This window comes from Micropterus salmoides, unplaced genomic scaffold (assembly GCF_014851395.1).
Source record: "Micropterus salmoides isolate LMB-PRFRI ecotype aquatic unplaced genomic scaffold, ASM1485139v1 Ms_hic_scaffold_21, whole genome shotgun sequence".
In the NCBI taxonomy this organism is placed as follows: Eukaryota; Metazoa; Chordata; class Actinopteri; order Centrarchiformes; family Centrarchidae; genus Micropterus; species Micropterus salmoides.
In genome coordinates, this window is record NW_024041262.1 from 13815033 (window position 1) to 13835940 (window position 20908).

General features: G+C 41.2%; 1 protein-coding gene across 1 annotated transcript in view; it reads right to left on the minus strand.

Moving 5' to 3' along the window:
- The window catches only part of LOC119915483 (supervillin-like), a 43423-nt gene that overhangs the window by 18479 nt on the left and 4036 nt on the right, over positions 1-20908 (minus strand). Inside the window, exons 2-6 of the mRNA XM_038735022.1 lie at positions 12074-12601; positions 8104-8138; positions 5077-5132; positions 2050-2144; positions 672-777 (exon numbers count right to left, since the gene is read on the minus strand). Of these exons, the coding sequence (XP_038590950.1) occupies positions 672-777; positions 2050-2144; positions 5077-5132; positions 8104-8138; positions 12074-12453 (672 nt within the window). The 5' untranslated portion in view covers positions 12454-12601. The remainder of the gene's footprint in view (positions 1-671; positions 778-2049; positions 2145-5076; positions 5133-8103; positions 8139-12073; positions 12602-20908) is intronic.

Below are 20908 nucleotides of genomic sequence, written 5' to 3' on the forward strand. Positions count from 1 at the left end.
TTAAACAACACAATTAATACACATATAGCACACATAAAATGACACATCTAAACACGACCTTTTGTGAATGTTTAATATGTTATTTCTTAGATGATAGCAGCTGAAACAACAGCAGACATCCTACTGACAGGTCAAAGGTTATAAGGGAGTTCTGATTTAGGAGGAGACAAAGGAAGTGGCAGATTGTGAGGCCAGCTGGGGCTGAAAGTACAATGCTAACCAGGCGGTCTTCTTAAATGGAAAACACCAGTGTGTGTAACATGCCTGGGCATCTGTGTGCAGCATTCAGTACATGTACATAGTTTCATTACATGTCAGGATCAGTTTAAGACCTGGGTGATGCAATCGCATTTTATCTAAGCAAGTTTAAAGGATGTGTGTGTGTGTCTGCGCCGCAACTGTACATCACTGACATGAATTACAATCTACAAAACTTCAAAAAGTAAAAACCTAAACTAAACCAGACCCAGAGGGGAAACAGAGCCAAAGTTAAGGTGAGTAAGAGTTTTGAAATTGGCTCGCATGCAGCGGTTACATTTTTCAGAATTGCAACAATTGTGCTCAAAAATATGATCTTTCCAAACACAATTCAGAGACAACTTTTACATTTGAACCTATTGAGTTATGAAAAGCATGTGACATGTTTACGATGGAAAAAAAAAAATACTGACCTTCTTTTCTTCCACAGTGGCAGCATATTCACACTGCTCCTGCAGTGAAGGTTCTTCTGTGGCCTCTTTCTCATCCATTACTTTGCTCATTTCGGTTTTGGGAAGGCTGAAATATCGGGGGGGAAAGGGGGACAAAGACAGTGGAAAAAAATCTAAATTTTAAATACATTTGATGTAAAAACAATACATTCATCATATAATGGAATTGCAGGAAATAGCTGACCACAAACTAAGAAATGTAACAATCATTAGTCTGCTGTGCTACGACAAAATCTTCCTTCTGTTATCGATGGTTGGGGATATATTCAGTTACCATTTGTATTTATTAGGTTATGCTAAATGTACTAAGAATACAGTAGAAGATACTGAACTGAATGTTACTAAATCGGCCTGGTTAAAGCTTTTGTGTCCTACACAACTGCAGAAGATTTGGAGATTTTGATTTCCCTTGATTTTTACAACACTAATTCAATAAACAGACATTTGGTGCTTTATAATCAATCTAGGCACTGAGCCAGCATAATGAACAATAAACACTGACAACGGCGAATCCTGCCAAGCCTAGTAGTTCCACAAGCTCATGATCAGCTCATCAAATGGGTGTGCTTTTAACCTTTGGCTGCCAGTGACGCTCAGACACATTTGCTTTTAGCAGCTCCTTAGTAACATCTTTTTTTATGGGAATTGTAGAAAGTTCTTCAAAATGGACATTTATTTATATGGAAGTGTTTGGTTTGTTGCATGCATTGCAATGCAACTTTGCTTTAAAAAAAAAGGTACGTAACAAGGTTCATAATACATTGATATCTCTTCAGACTTGGGAGGAAACTTGTCAGTTCAAACTCTTACTCATGTCTTTAACATATTTACACACAAACACAAAGCAACATACATACAGTGCGCATGGGGGGCATTTCGTATTGATATTACTCCAGTGGTTACAGTGTAGTCTGGCCCTCGCTGCTGCAGCTACAAACTTCAATCTGCTTCACCATGGTAACAATATAACCCGGCGGGTTTGGGTGTTTATGCGTGTGCACGTGGGAGAGAAAGTGAGTGTGTGGAAGCTCTGCAGGTTTATCTGGTTTATCTCTGCAGCTGTTTACATCATTAGACAGCCTTTGGATTGGTCTGTAATCACCTCTGTGCTCTGCTCGGTCTGCTCGGCCTGTGTGTGACTGTGTCAGTTGGTTTCAGGGTGAATCTCGTTGTTCTATCTGCTTGAGTTACAGCATTTGTAATGTACGGCAGGCCACAACATCTATTACTCCAATGTTGAAAAAGAAGACTCCATTTAAAGCTTTAATGCACTTAGTCTGATAAAATGGTGCGACCATGCTGCCAACACTTAACAATATATCAGTTTGAACCTGCCTACCTGGCAGAGGTTTCCTCTTCGTCGCTGCTCATTAGCTGACCCTTTACCCTGTTGTTGGCACGTCGGCCACTTCCATCCTCCGTCATGTCGTGGTCCTACAGGTGGAGAAAAGGCAAGCCTAAAGGTTAGGATTACATTCGGAACAAATACTGCTTTAGTCCCACGCCAGCTATAAAAAAGTCTTGATAAGGGAAGTGAATGAATGAACCGTGCTCCACCCCTGCACTTGAGCAACGCTGTTAACCCTTGCAAATGCTCCAGTGGAGTTGCTGAGTACATACAGTTAAAAAATAGAGAAAGATGAATACTGCCGCTACTGCATTCTCCACATTAAAGTAAAGTTCACTTAAGTAAGTCATTATGGTTTGTTTTTATATTTTTTAAAGGTTAAAGATCCCCTCCAGACACATTATAAGACACATAAAAATATCTGAATAACAATTTGTGTCTGATAGCCTCAATTACTGGCTAAAGAAATCTTGAAATTTACTCCTCCCTTTTTGAAAAATCCACAATGAATGAAAAAATATCTAGTGATCACATCAAGTGACCACATCACACTTGTGTAAGTTGCGTTGTCCATTGTAAGACCTGAGGGGTAGACATGCTGTTGACAATGCGGGGTTGTTACCTTACAACACCACAATATTAGCTGTTTACAGCTAAAACAATGAGCTTATTATTAAACAAAAGATGAATAGAAACAGTGAAACAACACCTGCTGCTGTCACAAATTCAAGTTCATCCGGACCCAAAAGAGAGGCTCACGTTTTCTCTCTGTCCATCTTTCATAGTCTAAAGTTTATCACACTTTTAAAAACATGCGTATAGTGTGAACCATGCAGCCGTGTGAGACCTTTTGTCAGTAAACACTTTACCAAGGCCCTGGTGAAGATAACTGGATCTCCAGCTGTGAGCCAAGCAACAGAACTCAAATGCTCTTTTTTTCACGAAATGACACAACAAAGCTTACAGAATTAGAGGCCTCTTAAAGACCAACTGAAGCTCACTGATTATAAAGAAGGAACTTGTTTTCCCCCCGTCATGAATGCATTGCCTTCTGAAAAGTTTTTCATATATTTAGGAAATTCAAAATATAAATGAGCTGTATCATTCTCCAGAAGACTCCATGTACACATTTTATTGCCTCCATCCGTGCTGGAAAGCATACTGTAACCTCACTCCTACTCTGCGTCTCCTGCTGGAGACACTGACTCACTGGCTTTTAACAGGGACTGTGGAGGAGAAGGGAGTGATAAGGGAAAACAGAGAAGGGGTATCCGTCACTGCTAATGACTTCAAAACTCATTAGCAGTGACGTTAAGACATCTTAAAATAACAGAGAGCTATGTCAGAACAAAGGACGGAGAGAGCAGAAAAAAAAGAGAGAAAATAAGTAGTGTGATTGTGAATGTGATAGCCTTGCTTGTTTTCCCAGCAGGTTTTTGGTTGGCGCAACTTGCTGCCATCTGGGTTCACTTGGCCAACCTTGGCACGGCTCCTGGTCTGTAAAGACCAAGCTAGAACAGCTATTTACATCCAATATTATAAAACCTAACCACTTCTGAAACTTAAGGAGCCTGGGAAAGCGCAGTAATCTCTGTGTTTTTAAGCGCACATGTGTATGTCTCCCACAGGACTGGGGGCATTGTCAAATTTTTATTCCGGAAAGGATCTTTTAGGTCTCCAGACTTGTCTTTCCACCGCTGCTAAGACCGCCATGGACTGTGTGTGAAGTCATGACTTTGGCCAAGTGTGCGTCCAGGTGCAGGACAACTCAGTGCTGTATGGAACAGCTCAATTTGTTATTAATGGAGCAAACTTTCAAGGGGGGTTGAAGCGTACACCATCTGCGCTGGAAAGAGCTGGGAGTAAATCACCGAGGGAAATGAAAGGAATTAACCATCGAGCAACCAGCTGAAGGAAAACATAGATACAGCAAGTTTATGAATGTAAGTTTTGAAGGAAGGATCTGGTTTAATGTGCGCTGTCATTTGGAGCTATGAAATTTAAATCTGAGGTGGCATCCTCCATGTCTGCTTACAGAGACACCTGTCAATCAGGTAAAATGCCGTAAAGTGCAGGAAAACTGGGCCTCCCATATGAACATGGAACCAGTTGGGCAGTTTATTTGAAAACTGCAATTTATTACTCATTGTAATGTAAAGTAATGACATTACTACTAGTAATTACTTTACTAATTACTTAACAGTAAAATAATTGTATTAATAATCTTGTTACTTTACCTTCGACACTCAAATCCAAAGCTTTCAAAAGCACCTTTTGTATTTAACACATGAAGAAATAAAAAATTAAAGTTGTGGTTGTACAAGAAGGCAGTTCTACAATTTGGAGGGACATTGTTTTTTAAAAAACAACTTTATTTATAACAAAATAAGTACGATGACAAACTGGTTGTACAAACCAGACAATGTTTCATGTCTAAAACAACTGCGCACCTCCCATGAGTGGTAGGGTGGGGGGGGGGGGGGGGGGGGGGGGGGGGAATCGATACAGCATAGTATCGTGATATTTGCCATGGCAATACTGTATCGATACACGGACACCAAGTATCGATATTCTATTATATAAATTGCAGATAGGAGTTTTAACTTTTTGGTACTAGAACAATAAAATCTATTTCTCTTTTAGTCCACTAGAAAACTTAACAGGACTATACAGAGGACTGAAAAAGTGATATGAACAAACAGAGAAATGTATCTTTTTAGATAAACAGATGCTGACAAAGTTTGACTTTAGGGACCTAATTGGAAGTTGGAAAAGGTAATAAATTGCAATATATCTCAAAATATTTAAAATCGCAATAAAATGGAATCTCAACATAAATATCGTGATAATATCGTATAGTGGGGCCTCTGGTGATTCCCACCCCTAATGAGTGGTAGTTTTTGTTATTAAATTGTAATCCATGACACTTATCATTACGTATAAGCACACACACACACATGCGCGCAAACACACACACACACACACACAAAACATTTGGATACCTCTTGGATATTATACCTTAAAAAGAGACATCTTGGAAGTCCTCTCAGCTGAGTCCCCAGGCTTCTCATCAGCTGAAAAGAACACACATACACATAAGGTTGACCATAAATACAACAGTGAGAAGACAATTTGCACAAACGGTGCAATTGCTTCCTGCCAGTGTATAGTTTCATATGATCAGTCAGGGTGTCATCTTTAAGACGGGCAACGTGTGTTTGGTATCCACAACACAATGCACTGCTGACAGCTGGAAAGATGGTGAGGTCAGACATCAACCGTACACTAGCACACAAAGTCAGAACTACGCACAAGCAGATTGAACAGGTAAATGTACAAACACATTCACCCCTCCACGTAGAGATGATTCCCTAGACTCAGAATGATTTGGAAAAGTCAATAGGCTCCAGAGGATTCAGAAGGTAGGACCACCCTATATATTTTGAGAGTTAATGGTGAGATAATGGACTTTTTAAAGAAAGGAATACCATTACTGTATGTGTGCATTTGCGCACAAGAGAAAGAGAATAATTGCTCATGTGAGCTGTCTAATCAAAAACAGCCCAGAGAATATAATTTTCTAATGCGAACAAAAGGAAACCATTAAATTTAATGGAATTCCAAAACAAAACACATTTCTTAAGTCAGCACACTCAAATTCATTCTCCCACTCCAAATCAGTTTTTATTGCCTTGACAATGTTCCCCCTCCTAAGAAAACAAAGGAACAAACAAATCCAAATAATGTCTCCGACAAACTCTCCTTCTCCAAAGTTTTGATTTGTGTTTCCATGCTCCCCTGCTGTCCAGAACCTTGCATGATTTAGGTCAGATGATGAAACATTACACATTTCAGACTGGTGACTCCTCTCAGACTACACTCTTCTAGTTTTGACTCCAGTCCAATTTTTTTTTTCATCATCATCCATCCAACGTCCAAGAGAGAGACAGAGAGAAAAAAGAAAAACTCAAGAGATGGATAAAGCTCCACTTAAGTTTAGTGACTAAGTGTTTTCATCCATGTGCTGAGAGCTTATTGGATGGGCCTTTGACCTTATAATGGCCAATAGAGTTCATTAAATCTACATAATATGGTGTTATGCATGTAATATGTTTACAGCAGAATTAACTTCCCCAAAACACAAGGAAAATGTATTGACTTTAAGTACACACTTCGTACTTCGTTGTAATGCATCTTGTCACCTGTTATAATGATTACATGATTGACATACCACCCCTGAGAAATGGATACTTAACATTTTTGGATGCCTTTCCAGTGCATTTCTAGCCTACCCGTGCATCTCTGATCGCACTCAGCAGTGGAAACAAGTATCTAACAGAAGGCTTATGCCACATGTTCAGTATTCAGATGAATGTTTGTATCTCTTGCTGACTTGGGGCGTAGCTGAAGGGTCGGGGAAACCCTTAATGGGACCACGGGAGGTGTCCAGGCTCAGAGCACTGAATCCTCTGCCAGCTTGGACAGGAAGCTCCCATCAGCCATGTGCTTTCACACACACATCTCTCAATGAAAGATGAACACTGACTGTCCTTTGTTCCTCTTTCTGTGTCTTTGGGTTCTGTCTAGTACAATTTTTACTTTTGTCTTGTCCAACCAAAGATTGACACTGGTGATGTCTGACAGATAATCAGTCAAAGCAAAGCAAATCTTTAATTCAATTATTTTATTCATTTGGCGCCAATTCATAATAGAAGTTATCTCCCTGCTATTTTCATATAGAGTAGGTCTAGACAATAGTCTTTGTGATAATTCAATGGCCTTTCTGGTCTGTTAAACAAACAGGACACTATTATTATTATACTAATGTCAAAATGTATGTAATGTTTTTTTCAATTTCTCGCCGTAGATTAGATCAGATCAGACCAGACCCATTTCACTGAAAGGAAGGTAGAACCTGTACAACGGCAATGAAAAAAGTTCTACCCAAGGCAGCAGATCAGTAAGCACAGCTCGGACATAACTATTTATGCTTGCTGTGCACATTTACATGTAGAAGGTCTAGGTGAAATGCAATGATTGAATGGAAAAGAAGACAGAAAACATAATGGCTTCCATTTTAGCTTATACCCTGTGCTTCACTCCAGGTATCGCTCTGGTGCCTCCCTGCCTGCCTGAAAAATATATTTTAAATGTAAATGTTTGTTGTTTAGGTTTTATCTGCCAGACTTCCTGATTTTGATGGTAAAGAAATGTTCTGTTTACATTGCTGAGAAAGTAAGGCGGGTTACACAACACTGCTTGAATACATCCTAAAATACTGTTGTTTTGTGCTTGGGATCCTCTTATCATCTCCCTGTCACTATCTTTCTTCCCCTTATGTGCACACACACAGACACACACAGACACACACACACACACACACACACACACACACCACTGACCAGCAATTAAGCATGCACAACAGAAGACCACCAAATCAAGTGGTGGCAGGACGCCACTGACACAGACAAACAGGCGGTGGGCAGACAGATGGACAAATTCACAGACAGAAAGACAGACTGTGTGGGCTCAGGTGGCTGAATGTGAGTCGGAAAAGCAGCCAGCGGCCCATGTGTTAATTTGGCCATTTTCTTCTCTCTGTAACAGCGGACTCTAACATTAGTTCATAATGCTAGCTGGCTGAAACAAGCTTCCAGTGTATGCGCACACCCACCAAGTCACAGTCTTTCAACAAAACTCGTCAGACAACAAAAACTCGGCAGACGCGTGCCAACATTATCTCCCTTATTAATTTTTTTTTGAAGAGGGAAACCATCGCCTGAGGCAAAACATTCACTTTAAATTATATAAAGCGAACAAAAACAGCCAAAGACATCAGTAGATCTGTTTTCTTTCACTCCTCGTCGGTGGCAGTGTATTCAAACAGCCAATGTCTATAAACCCGGTAGGTGATCTGACATCAGCAATGAGCTCAGTATTCCTTTAACACTGAGTAACAGAGACAACTTGAATGAGTTCAGGGATAAAGCAGTCTGTGGAACAATAGAGGATCTGAGTGCAGTGAAAATGGAGACTTCGTCTTACCCTTTAGCTCATCTCTGTCATCAGTTTCCAGCAGCCTAGGAGAGAAAGAGAGACAAATGAGGTCACTCACTTACACACTGAAGTGATGACAGAAATGACGAGGCTGTTACAATTGAGGCTTGCAAACTAGACAGAAAAATGAGAATATTCAGGCTTACTTATACAACTATAATCCAAAAATGTACACTCAAGCCACATAAGGAAATATAAAACAGACTAATAGAAGGGTTGCAGAAAGCCACTTACTGCGCCTCACATGATGTGCATCCTACAACGTTTACTCATGAGGCTCCTCCAGCCTCATGTTAGCAATGATATAACAGCAATGCCTGTGTAGCCTCAGAAGATGCCCATTCATCTCTAACTAATGGGGCTTAAATATGGATGGGGACAGCAGCTGCCTGTGGAAAAGCGGCGATGATGTAACAGGAGCAGGAGAGAGGACTGCTTAAAACATAATAGAGAATCGTGGTGGACATCTGGGAGGGGTCAGAGGTTACTGAAGAAGTGGAGATAGCCCCGAGCCGATCTGCGGGCTACAATGTAGCCATTTTTTAAAGGGATCGGTAACGGCTTAATAAAGTCATCCACTGAATCTGTTCCATGAAACACAGCACTGTGCTCCATTAAAAACTGCAAACGCACAGCAATGGCAACAAGTCAGCTGTGGAGTGCGCAAAAATAAAACAGCGGCAAGAAGTTTCAATTAACCACATGACGATGTGCGAAAGTAATAGAAATTGTTAGACACAGCCCTCCCTCCCCATCAAATTCAGACATCGGAAAGGTGTTGGGGGACCCGGCCTCTTTAGACTGTGCAGCTGTATTTTGTAGGATAAAACATAAAATATAAATAAATATAGGACCCGACTCGGATCTCTGACTTTTCCTTAGACTAGTGACATGTTTGACTCCCCAAACGTTGAAAAGTAATTTTTACAGCAGTATATTATTATGAGTAATTTTGGGCTTGGGTTTGGTTACCACGGACAGTTTTGTCAGTTTTGGCCTGGCACGCCTCAGTACAGCTTTGTGATAATAGTAGAGAATCTAAAAATGCCAGGACAACGTATTTACGGCGTGAACATGGTGTAGTGGAGATGGAAGATAAGAAATTGATTGGATAACAATAATTCAAGTAATTTAATACACAGCAATCTGTAGCTGTGGATTATATACACATGAACATGATCACACAGTGTCATATAATTCATTTAACTACAGTCACATGGGTAAAAGTACTACAGTATGCGGCACTCGGCTAATAGACAGTCTGGTTGCAGACCATGGTGAGCTTGGTGACTGATTCCACCTAGTTCTCAAACGCTCAAACACCCTCATTCTGCAACCACAAGGCTCAGTGGCACTTCATCAACCCCACCCACACTCTGACTGCCAGCTGAAAGGGAGGGGCCCCGCACGCGTCTGGCGTACGCTGCCATAAAAACTAATCAGAGAAGAAGAGTGGAATGCAGAACAAAGAGAGAGGACGAGAAGAGCAACAGAGAGAGTAATGGGGGAAGTTAAAAAGAGAAAAGTTTAACACACATTCAAATCAAGGCAGGCGAGTCATTAATCAAACACTTAAGAGTACATTTCCTCAGTCTTGCTGCTCTATAAAATTATGTCAAAAACACAAAGCTTTAAGTGGGAGAGTGAGACAGGGACAGAGAGGATGAAGTAAGAGTACAGAAGGGATATAATCATGACTGTGACATTGTTAAGACTTCATTTTAATGTCTCTAATTTGTGCGCCTAACTGTTGGAAATATGGCAGATACTGGAACTCAACAATTATCCCAAATCCCATTCAGTCCTGGTTATAATCCGAGGTGTTTGGCTAACCCCAACATGCCAGTAGCACAATTACTGGTGTTTACAAAACATACTTAATAACACATAACATCAAACCCAAAATACTACAATATACCATTCACACTATAAATCTGAAAAATATCTATTAATCAACTGCATTTTTGTTGTTTTGTTTTAAGTTTCATAAGAGTACTGTGTACAGTGATTTATATATAATCTTCCCAACTCATAAAATCTTCATTTTGTAGATCAAAGTGTTGTACACGGCATACAAACTAATCAGTGATGCACGTACAGTGCTTTTAGATAATCACATTTTTGTAAACACTTGACTTACATTTCTTCTACGGTTCAGTTAACTACCAAACCAAGGAACCTGATGTTCAATGTTCTCTTTAAAATCATATTCAGGCAACCAGAAAGATGAGATTACAGTACAGCTGACAGTACCTGTAACCTATATTTTCTTACATTACTGTGTCTCACTGTGTTTTGGAATGCCATCCTTCAACTGTAACTTCAGAAGGACTCTTGTCTGTGGCAGATAAGCACTTTGACAGGCAGTTTTCATTATCACTATAATAGCTGAGTTCCAGTTTCCGTTATTGTGCTATTCTTGGAACAGATACACACAAACATGTTGCCTGCGAAGGTTCAGTTAATATGTGTGAAGCTCATAAATCATAAAACGCATGCAGGAATCTGGGATATATTGTATAAAAACACAATTCAAAATGATCTGTAAGGATGCTTTCAAAGCATGGGTGACAAAAAACACTCCACATTCTCACGTTGGGCTATTGAATAAATAAATGGTTCCCAGACCGCTCCAATTACCCCCTAGATCTCAGGGTGAAAGCGAGATACACAAATAAACTGCTAATATTTGGGCATCAGCTCTGACAAGTTACTGGCTAATACCAATAGCTTCTATATAACCTCCACTGTCTAACTATGTTGCACAAGTGTGCCTTCACACAAGACTGCACAGCTGGACTGTCCGATGCAGCAATCGTCATAACAAAACGGACACGATAAGTAGCTGACGTGACACACATTCATGCTCTCTGTAATTGGTCCGTAATATCTAACAAGCCATCAATCACAGCTCTGTAGATTTCTTGCTTCATTAAGCGTACGGCATGAAAACCCTACCTCCCCGCAAGTCCCAATTTCTGATATTATCACACTCTGTCCATCTGAGTTCTTCTCTCTCTCTGTTGTCATTCCCTCAGGCTTTTTTTCAAGAAGAAACTAGTCCGGCTGTGTGCACAGAGCACAATCTCCCAGCTTGATTACAGCTCAAACAACCCCAGCCCCATGTCTGGTCATGTTTTATTCCATCTATGTACAATTCACGGAAAAACATTCCTGGAAACCGATGACAAAACTCCAACAGTTTTTCAGGTCGATTTTACAATTCCTGTTTATTATTGTCAAATTACATAAATTACAACATTCTTATTGTGTTAAAGATGTGAGCACCCCCCTTATCACTGTAAAGTGAACCAAAGCAAGCAGCTTGCATGTCATCACAGCAAAACATACCATGGCAAAATAAATGAGACAGTCCTCTGCTTAGCATACATGGCCAAGTTTGGAAATGTTTGATGCCTTGTTTACTTCAAACGGAAGACAGCACTAAGTGTTCTCTAAATGTGCCGACTTGTTGCCTCCTCTTCTCTCATTAGGAGCCAGCAAGCCCTTTTACAGTGATCTAAAAGCCTTTTTTACTAGCTAAAACTGCAAATGTTCTTTTAAATCAAGGTGCCTCATAAAAGCCACTGTACTTAATTCAATTGTAATTAGTGGTTATCGGAACATTATGCTCCAACTTTTTGCAGATTTCCTTGTGTGTACAGACTGAATGGCTATTCAGCACTCTGTCTTAACTGTTACTCGAGTCAAAACTGAGATACACACAAGAAAATCTAAATAATAAATTATGGTTTTACTGCAATCTATATCTGAGATGTTAGCCTGGCCTCCACGTGCACTAGCCTTCTTCTAGTCTCCATGCCTGAGTAACTTTGTGTTTCATGTCGCTGGCCAAGTTTATGTCACATCGAGAACAACATTGTGACTGGCCTTGCACAAACAACGGGCAATACAAGTGTGCTTTGTTTTTAACTTGTGACAATGTGAATAAACTCACCTGGAATGAGAGGGTGTCTTTGTGGAGGAGACAGCTTCTGATTTAGATGATAAAACTATGTCTGTTTTGACTTGAGTGGTACTCTCTTTTTCCTGGGCGGGCTCATCATCAGTGTGCTCCATGGATTTATTCCTGAGGCCCCTCCTGGTATATGTTTTCTCTGATCCATTATCCTCACATTTTTCCTTCTCCTTTGCTTCTGAAGACACTGTTTCGGATGTGTCGCCAATCTTCCTTTCCCTACGGACATATTTGGAAGTGAATTCGTCTGTGTTGCCATAGCGCTCCGCAAGCTCCCTCCTCCTTTCTGCCTTGTAGCGAGCAATTCGCTCAGCCTTGGTCTCTAGGGCTGAGCTCTGCAAGGTGTCTATTCCATCCATTTTGCAGTTCAATTCAGTTCAGGGTTCGAGTGCAGGTGAGGAGATTCCAAGTTGGTACTTCAGTTGTCCTAACCTGGAAATGTAGATCAGCTTTTCTTGTAGATCTCCCTTGACAGCAATGTCTCACTCCATCAAAATCATCCCAGCGCTGCAAACAAGAAAGGAAGACAGTATTAGTGCATCATGATTGTAGAGTACAATTTCAGATGACAGGCACTCTGGATGTACTTCATACTCAGCTGTAGAGCTCAGAGCCAAGCCCTGCCCTGGCCCAGCTAACACCCCCCTCCCTACCCACCCGTGAGAATGATGTCAGCCAGCTCTGCACAAAGACAGCCGACCACCGCAGTGAGACTCTCATATATCCTCTATTCTATCGACTCACTTGGAGCCAGTTGGTAAGAGGGAGGAGAAAGGGAGAGAAAGTGAGAATCATACATCAAATAACACATAACATAGCCTTGTTATAATCTTGCAATCTATGCACAGTATACAACCTCTCAAGCAGTGCATGTTGAGACAGGCTTCAGCCTCCTATGTGCCTGAAAAGCATAATCTGTTTACCATCTCCTTTCCACATCTAGCACAATAAAAAAGTACTGAACTTAATACATTTGGACTTTTAGGGGGTAAAAAATTAGGAGGCTGGGTTGAGCTCATTTTGTTCCATTAGGAATTCACAGTGGAGAAAACCACACATGGCTCGGATGCAGAGGTTTGAAAACCGCACTCACTTTAAATGCATCGCCAGCTGACAACAGCAAGAAAAATTATGTGTGCGCAGCTTCTGATCGCTCCACACCAAGCGCAAGGGGCTTTTCCACAGACATTTTTTAAAGCACAAGCACGCTTACGATGCTTTCGGGAGTCTGACCGAGGACAGCCAAGCAGACGAGAAAGAGGTGAATAAAATGAGCTATATTTATTAGAGAGGGGCTGGGGTTTAAAGTAGCCCCCTGGTGTCCCTCATATTACGGGGCATGAGTTAATTCAGCATATTGGCTCTCACATTATGGCCAGGAACAGGGGTATAGGAAAATATAAATGAGAAGTGTTGGGTCTGGACAATGTTAGTAATGAGAGTGTTGAGAAGAAAGAGGGAAAGAGAAGGATGGGTCAAGGCAAGAGGGAAAAGAGAGGCAGGTCTGGTCATAAGGTGGAATGACTCCAAGAGGCTTTTCTGTAATGAGGAGAAGCTTGAACAAATCTCAAGTGCCCCCCCCTCTGACCCCTGGCCACCTGCTGAGCTATAAAACCGAGTCCAAATCAGGACTCTTGAAAGAATATGCCCTTCAAATATTACACAGGAAATCAATGTATATGGTGGGGATATGTGTCTGTGTGTGTGTCAGTCTTCACCTTGACCTCTCTGATCTTTCCTCCACCTAACATAACAGTGCTTGGCTAAACAGTGCCTCCCTTGTGTACATTCAAATTTAGTCTGACCGTAAACTGTAACTCTGCTGGACGATTACATGTTGTCTGCTCCCAGAGATTTCCAAGACACCTTCACTCTGGGAAATGTATGCTCTCCGCTGAGCAGAAAAAAAAAATCATCATCTGTTTGTTAAATTAACAGATCGGCACCAATGGCTTCCATTCCAGTTAGTCCAGCAACAAATACCCATAGCCAATTTAACATAGCCAGAACAGAAACTAGAACACATTCTACGAATGTAACCAGGATCAGATGAGCCTAAAGCTTTTTAAATGGAATTTACTGCCTAATATGAAAACCAAATGGTTTATTACTCAGGCATAATCACTTGGTAGCGGTAAATCCACTACTACCCAGCCTCAAGCCTTCAAGGTCTCCACAGCTAAATAAGAAAAAGATGTTACTGGAGTTGTATTACATTTCTGCTCTAGGGTTAAAACGTTTAGCATTTCAAGATAAGGTTTGTTTTGATAGTGAAGTCATGAAATATAATAACTTTATTTATTGTAAAAATGTCAAAACATATGTAAATTTGAGGCAGCAGTGATGCTCCATGACGTGTCATCCTCATGACAAACTAACGCAGGTATCTTTAGCTTGACGTGTTTCGGGGTTAAAACTGAATGTCACTCCAGAGCCTGCAAATTACCTTATGAAGGCAAAAACAATCCTGCGTTTGGATGTTGATTTCAGGAATAGGCACCCACTTACATAATTCACCTAGGTCACTACCTATAAAAGGAGTGCTAAACGGTACGCTAAAGCTTGTCCATGGAGGCCCAGAACATCGAGGCTGCTTTGTTTGGAAGCTGCTTGTGTTATTTTAAGCAACAAGGGGGACTGAAAACCCAGTTGAGTCATACTTTAAAAATCATCAGCCCTATCAGCAAATGTGAACTCACCCTCAGATACGTGTTTTGGTAGGAGTTTTATACTGCCAAAACTCCCAAAGGTGTGTTTAACTATTTATGGTTATTTCTGCGGGAGTAAGCAGAAATGTGAAGGACCAAGCAGGCTCTGAATAAGATCTATTGTGATTCACTATATAATGATAAGTTATCTGTATTAGATTAAAGTGAGCCTGTCTGTCCGACTGTCCAAAAGGCAGCTATCACGATTGACGGTTTGTTGATGGACAGCGTGTAAGAAAAACATCAAAAAACACACATGGCTTTTGTTTCACTGACGGCAGCACATCTGTCTTGCTCAGTATGCAGTTATACCAGTCCTACCTGTTAATTCAGATGGGCAATATTATTTCTGCTCCTCTAGGGCATGTAAACAAACTGAGTCCTCTGTTTCCAATGACTAGAGTGTTCTCTGACCTTTTGTTGCCCATCGGGAGCTGTTCCTGGCTACGAGAGGAAGATCTGTCTCAACAAAGGCCAACTGTGTCACTTCCTGACCGTGCCCTTTTTCCTCCTTCGTAAATGCTCAATTTATCAGGAAATGTTACTCATAAGCCTGGCAAAGGCCCAAAACTTTAAGAGACAGGATGGGTAAGGGCAGTGAGAACACTTTAAATGGGTTCAACAACAGCTAGACCTTCCTCTTTAAAGTAAGCCAAGATGGTCCCGTTTTTAAATATTTACTTCTCTAGTGATTATAGGCTGTTACTTTTGATTACATAATCGCTGTTCTAGACCTACTAACAAATGCAATATACCACAAAAGCAGAAGTTGAGACAGCCAAGACACTTCAAAGACAATTCAAAATGTGTGAAGAGAATCTTTTTGCCCTTTTTATCTATCACTACACCCCACTTCTGTTTGGTTAAGTTTGCAGTTGTACTATTACCACTTGGAGTGAAATTTCAACCATTTACCCATCCAACTATTTCAGCTGTTTTTCAACTTTTTAGCTAACTACAGTATTTCAACTACTTAACCAACACATTTAGTAATTTAAACTATTTATCTGTAACTTTTAGATAACTATCCCAACCATTTATCTAATACCTTTTGTGAAATACTTCAACCATGCATGCATTACTTTTGCACCGTTTGCAACACGTAGTGTTAAGGTGTTACAGCATTATTTTCATATTGATCTACTGTATACTTTTCAATGAACCCCCTGGCAACTACAACTTACAACTACTACAAATGACTCGTTGTAGTTTAACAGCATCAATGGCGTCCTTACAGTCTCAAACATTTGGACAAAGGTGAGTCAACTAAAGCAGAAGAAGAAGAAAATCCAAAATTTCATTATGCCATTGTTACTCACAGCCCAGTGATGTTGTCACCTGCATGGGTAAATCAATGGGAAGCAGGCTTGTTATGGGAAAAGAATACCTGTCGCACAGATCTGTAAGGAGCACATACTGATTGTCAACTCACTGATTCACTCCAAGACAAGGGCCAGACAGAAAGCCGCCTCAGAGGCTCTTGCCACCCTACTCACAAACTAAGGGTTTGCATGGGAAAAGAAGGGGATCTTGACTGTTTTAAATTTCTGGGGCTTTTTCTCCAAGTCAGTAATAGCCAAAATAAAGCTTGAATAGCTTTATCCAGGTCCATAATTGGCCAAGGTCCAAGCAATGTGCACACAAGCTTTGATTATTAACATTTAAGGACGTATGACCTAATAGTCTGCCTTTTAGTTTTACCACAGAACCCACAGCCCTCTATGAGTAATGACGGGTGTCACAACACTAAAAGAACATACAGAGTTAGCAACCAAACGCAAACACAAATTTTTTAACAAATGTGTCACAGTAATTAACATTGTTTCAGTTTCTGGAATTGCCCCACGAGACTTTAATCTTGTCTTATCTTCCCATGAAAATCTTATTTAACACCATGGAGATGTACACCTGAAGCTGTCTGCATTTTGAAAGTTATAAGGTTTAAATTGCACACCTCTGCAAAGTTGGACAGTACACAAATGATCTGTTCAGCACCAACACTTTGTATTACGACAAGAGTTTGCCACTGAAAACCTTCAGGAATCCACATTAAAGTAGCCGCAAGCATCTGAGAGACTTGAAGATGTCAACATTTCTTTGCTGTGCAAAAAGAAAGGCGGTAGTTAAAGACACAGCCGGCTCCGGACACACATTCTTCCTGGAGGGAAGAGTGGAGATTGGAGAGTGGAAACTTCGCTCCACTGAGAAAACCAGGTACCAGTGCTTGGGTTCCAGGCAAAAACAGACTGGCAGTTAGAAAGGTTCTTCAGCTGGTGCCGCTCGGGAGACTTTTCAGAAGGCGCAAAACAAAGCACGGAAGTATCTTCAATGCAGGGGCAATTGACAATATTACTGCACAAGATTTCTGAGTAACTTCCAAATGTTCCCTTGCTTTGCTCCAGGGCGTGTCACACGTTTTAAGCCAACCTCATACAACAATCAACCACATACTGAGTGGCCAATGTGTTTCTCATTAAAAAGTAATCTTAAGGTGGTTCTAAGCACCCTGCCTGCAACTGCTGGCAGAATTAAGTTTTAATTGCAATTGTAGAGGCTCACAACACCTCATCCTGCTGTAATGGGCCTCTACTAATACAGAGCTTCAAAGGTTGATCCTGACAGGAGGGGTGTGTTTGTCTAACATGGCAAAAGCTCTTCATTCACATGACTCAACTCTCCCCTGGCTCTGAGCCGCAAGAGACATATGAAAATGGGGAGAAGGAAAGCAACAGAGGAAAGAAGATACAAAAAAGGATCAAAAGAGCCCAGAGGAGAATAAGGGTGGGCACAACAGGAGAATGAAGAGTGCAAAGGAGGTCAGAGCAGAAGGAAAGAGCAAAGAACATGGGAAGGACTGAGGAGAGAATGGGGTTTTAAGGGGTGGATGTGATGGCTTTGTGGGGCATGTGTCTCCAGGGTGCCAAGGGGCCCCAGTCTGGTGGTATGGGGGTGGAGCAAGGACAAGATCTGCTGCAGCAGAGGAGGAGGAGGCAAAAACAGGGGCTGTGCCTAATCCATCCCTCCCTACCCCCCCCCCCCCCCCTCTCTTTCTCACACAGACACAAACTCCCTCAAATCCCTTTTACCAGAAGTCCTGTTGACTGTAGCCAGTCACCCGAAAGGCAGTTGACATAACAACCCCCTGGGTACTCACGCCTGCACTCTGCTTTACCTAAGTAACTGACACTGTAAAAACTGTACCCGCCTGCTTGAGGCTGAGCTGCCATTGTCACTAGGGAAAGAAAGTGTGCTGCTTCCCCTCCTTGAAATCTTGGTCAAGGGGAACAACAGCACATGTCATTATAACTCAATAAAGCCATGAGGTTTAACACAGAGGAGCGTGTTTTTTTTATTTTTTATAAACAGGGTGGCTCTTTGTCCCAGCCTTCCGGCTCACTGTTTGCAGCATTCAAAAGGACCCATTAAATGTGACGTATGGGAAAGCAAACAAGCAAAACTGAAGAATCACAAAAACAGGCCGACAGAAATACACACAGTCTCTCCAGCAAGGCTGCAATCATGGAAGCTGGAGTGTCTGAGTGGGAAGGGTGGGGTTTATGGAGCTTTATCTAGCCAGGGGATCATATGCAAGCAGACTCGCACATAAATAACACACAATGTGCTACATTGGATTTCTTTCAGTGAGCTAGTGTGGGCCAGAAACCACACTGTTTTTGTTTTATTTTTAATGGGACAGATGTACTGTAGTAGCTACAGTTAAAGCACCCAACCTCACACCAATTGCTACCCTTTGTTGCGCCCTGACATACAAAAAGCATTGCCTCACTTGCTTGCCTTGCTGGAGAGCCAGTGTGTATTTCTGCAACACTTTAGGTACGTTAAATTTGGCAACTTTTAATGAAAAGAGTATAAAATGTGCAAGCTGACCAAGGCATCAATCAGAGTGCTTTCAACCATTTGAAAACTAGAACTACGCGAGTCACTTTGATTAGAACTGATGTTGTTTAATTTATCTTTCCTCTTCCATGTTTCCTTCCAGCATTTGTGTTGCTAGTGTCTGAAACCACTTTCTACCAAATGTGCACAAACAAGTACACATACAAAAAAAAATTAAATAAAAAACTGCCAGTCAGGAAGACATTTGATTAACAAATTACTTTCAACATTTTAAAGAACAGATGTCAGTGGCTAGAAAATGTCATAAAATGCTCAAAGTAAATGAGTTGTGACTGTGGAGTTGCCTGCTTTTGACACACAGAAGTAATTCCAACAATGTTTTATAAACGTTCTGGGCTAAACACAGACATCAGTGATTTTTACTGCCATTCTTGCTCACAGTTCACTACAGAGTAACTACAGAGCTGTCTCTCCACCGTAGAAACAATCTAATGCGATTTTTCCGCTTGTCATCAACTTATCAACATGGACTTCATCCCCAGAATGGCTGCCTGCAGGATAGACTGAACGGAGAGAGAAGGGGGAGGTGGGTGGGGGCGATATGAGTGGGTGGAGGGGGGGGGTGAGTTGGGTGGAATGTCTCATCCGGAGAATCCTGCTCGTGGGGTTTCTCTCCCCTGGTTCTCTGGTGTCCGCTGAGAGCAGACACCATCTGGCCAGCTGGAATGCTACTGAGCAGGGGGTGGAGGAGTTAAGGCAGTCTCCTGTTTTACAGGGGGGATGGGTTAGGGATGGGAGATGGAGTATTAACAGTAGTGGTATTAACCATTTAATGCCAACTGAACTCTTTTAAGAAATGGCAGAACAGTATGGTAAGCAGTAGTGAGGCCATTACCCTTTCTGTGTCCTGTAAAGGTCAATTTAGCTTAAATAGGTAAACAGGAATTGATATTGCAAGAATGGAAAAACAAATATGGAATGGACAAACAAATATGCATTGGCACTGGGTTTGTCAGCCTCAAAGGAATAGTGTGAAGTATGCTTTAAGGGATAGTAAGTGATTGTATTCAAATACACTTTTTGTTAAATTCAGCAAATATTTCCTCATGGTTTGCTAGCTCTTTGTTTTGTGTGTTTTTCTACACAGCTGTGGCTCTGTAAATGGAAAACAAACGAAGTGGTGTGGACCTTGCCACACTACATTGTTCCATTGTCAGCAACAGTTAGTGCTCATACACAGGAGAGATGGGGAGCAGAGGAAGAGAGAGTTCTATACACCGGCACATTTGAACGTACACATATGATGTTTGTCAATTTAAAGTATTTGAAAGTCAAGAAAGTCGAAGATTGTTGTAATACTGTTCAAGACTGAAAATACATAATTACAAAGACCAGAAACCCATAAGTTGCATATGTGACGTCATAACTTTTTCTCTCAATGACTGGAGCTAATGGTACTGAAGCTAACGTCAAAGAACTTACAGGTGTCGTTGGATTTTAACACATCAGGTGAGATACATTTCTGCATGGAACATAGCCAAGTAACCTAGCTAGTACAAACCAAGCAATAAACGCTAGCCAGCATTACTGCGTTAACACGCTGGTGACATATTGTGCTAGACGAGAGATGTAGTTCATTGAATGGTTTTCACAAAAACTAAATGTTATTTTACTTTTTTACGACAAGCTGCAACTTTCTCGACGGACAAAATTCTTTTGACAAAAATATGTGTAATTCAGGGCACAATTCAAAGGGGAAAAAAAAAAGTTGTATTTCGCCGTTGACTGCCATACAGAAGCGAGGGACTTAGGCTCTCTTGGCTGAGGGGCGGAGCTTCTGAGGGAGCACTGAAGGGAGGGGTTTATTTGTTTGGCAATTCAGTTCAAATATCAACAATCATTTAATCTCTTTCTTGCCAAGGGTTGGATGAGACTTTTGAGGACACTATCATGTCCGTATGGTAGATATGAAGCCAGTAGCCGGTTAGCTTAGCTTAGCATAAAGGCTGGCGGCAAGGGGGAACAGCTCACATGGCTCTGTCTAAAGGTAACAAAATCTGCCTACCAGAACCTCATTAATTAACACGTTACATCTTATTTGTTTAATCCATACAAAATGTTATGTTTGGTTTTCTGGGGAGTTTTGTGCCAGAGAATTTCTTGGCCATAACCAGCCAAAGTCTCTGCTGATTGTGTGGAAACCAGTGAGTCACTGTTCCTGGCAAAGAAATAGTCCCGACATAAACCC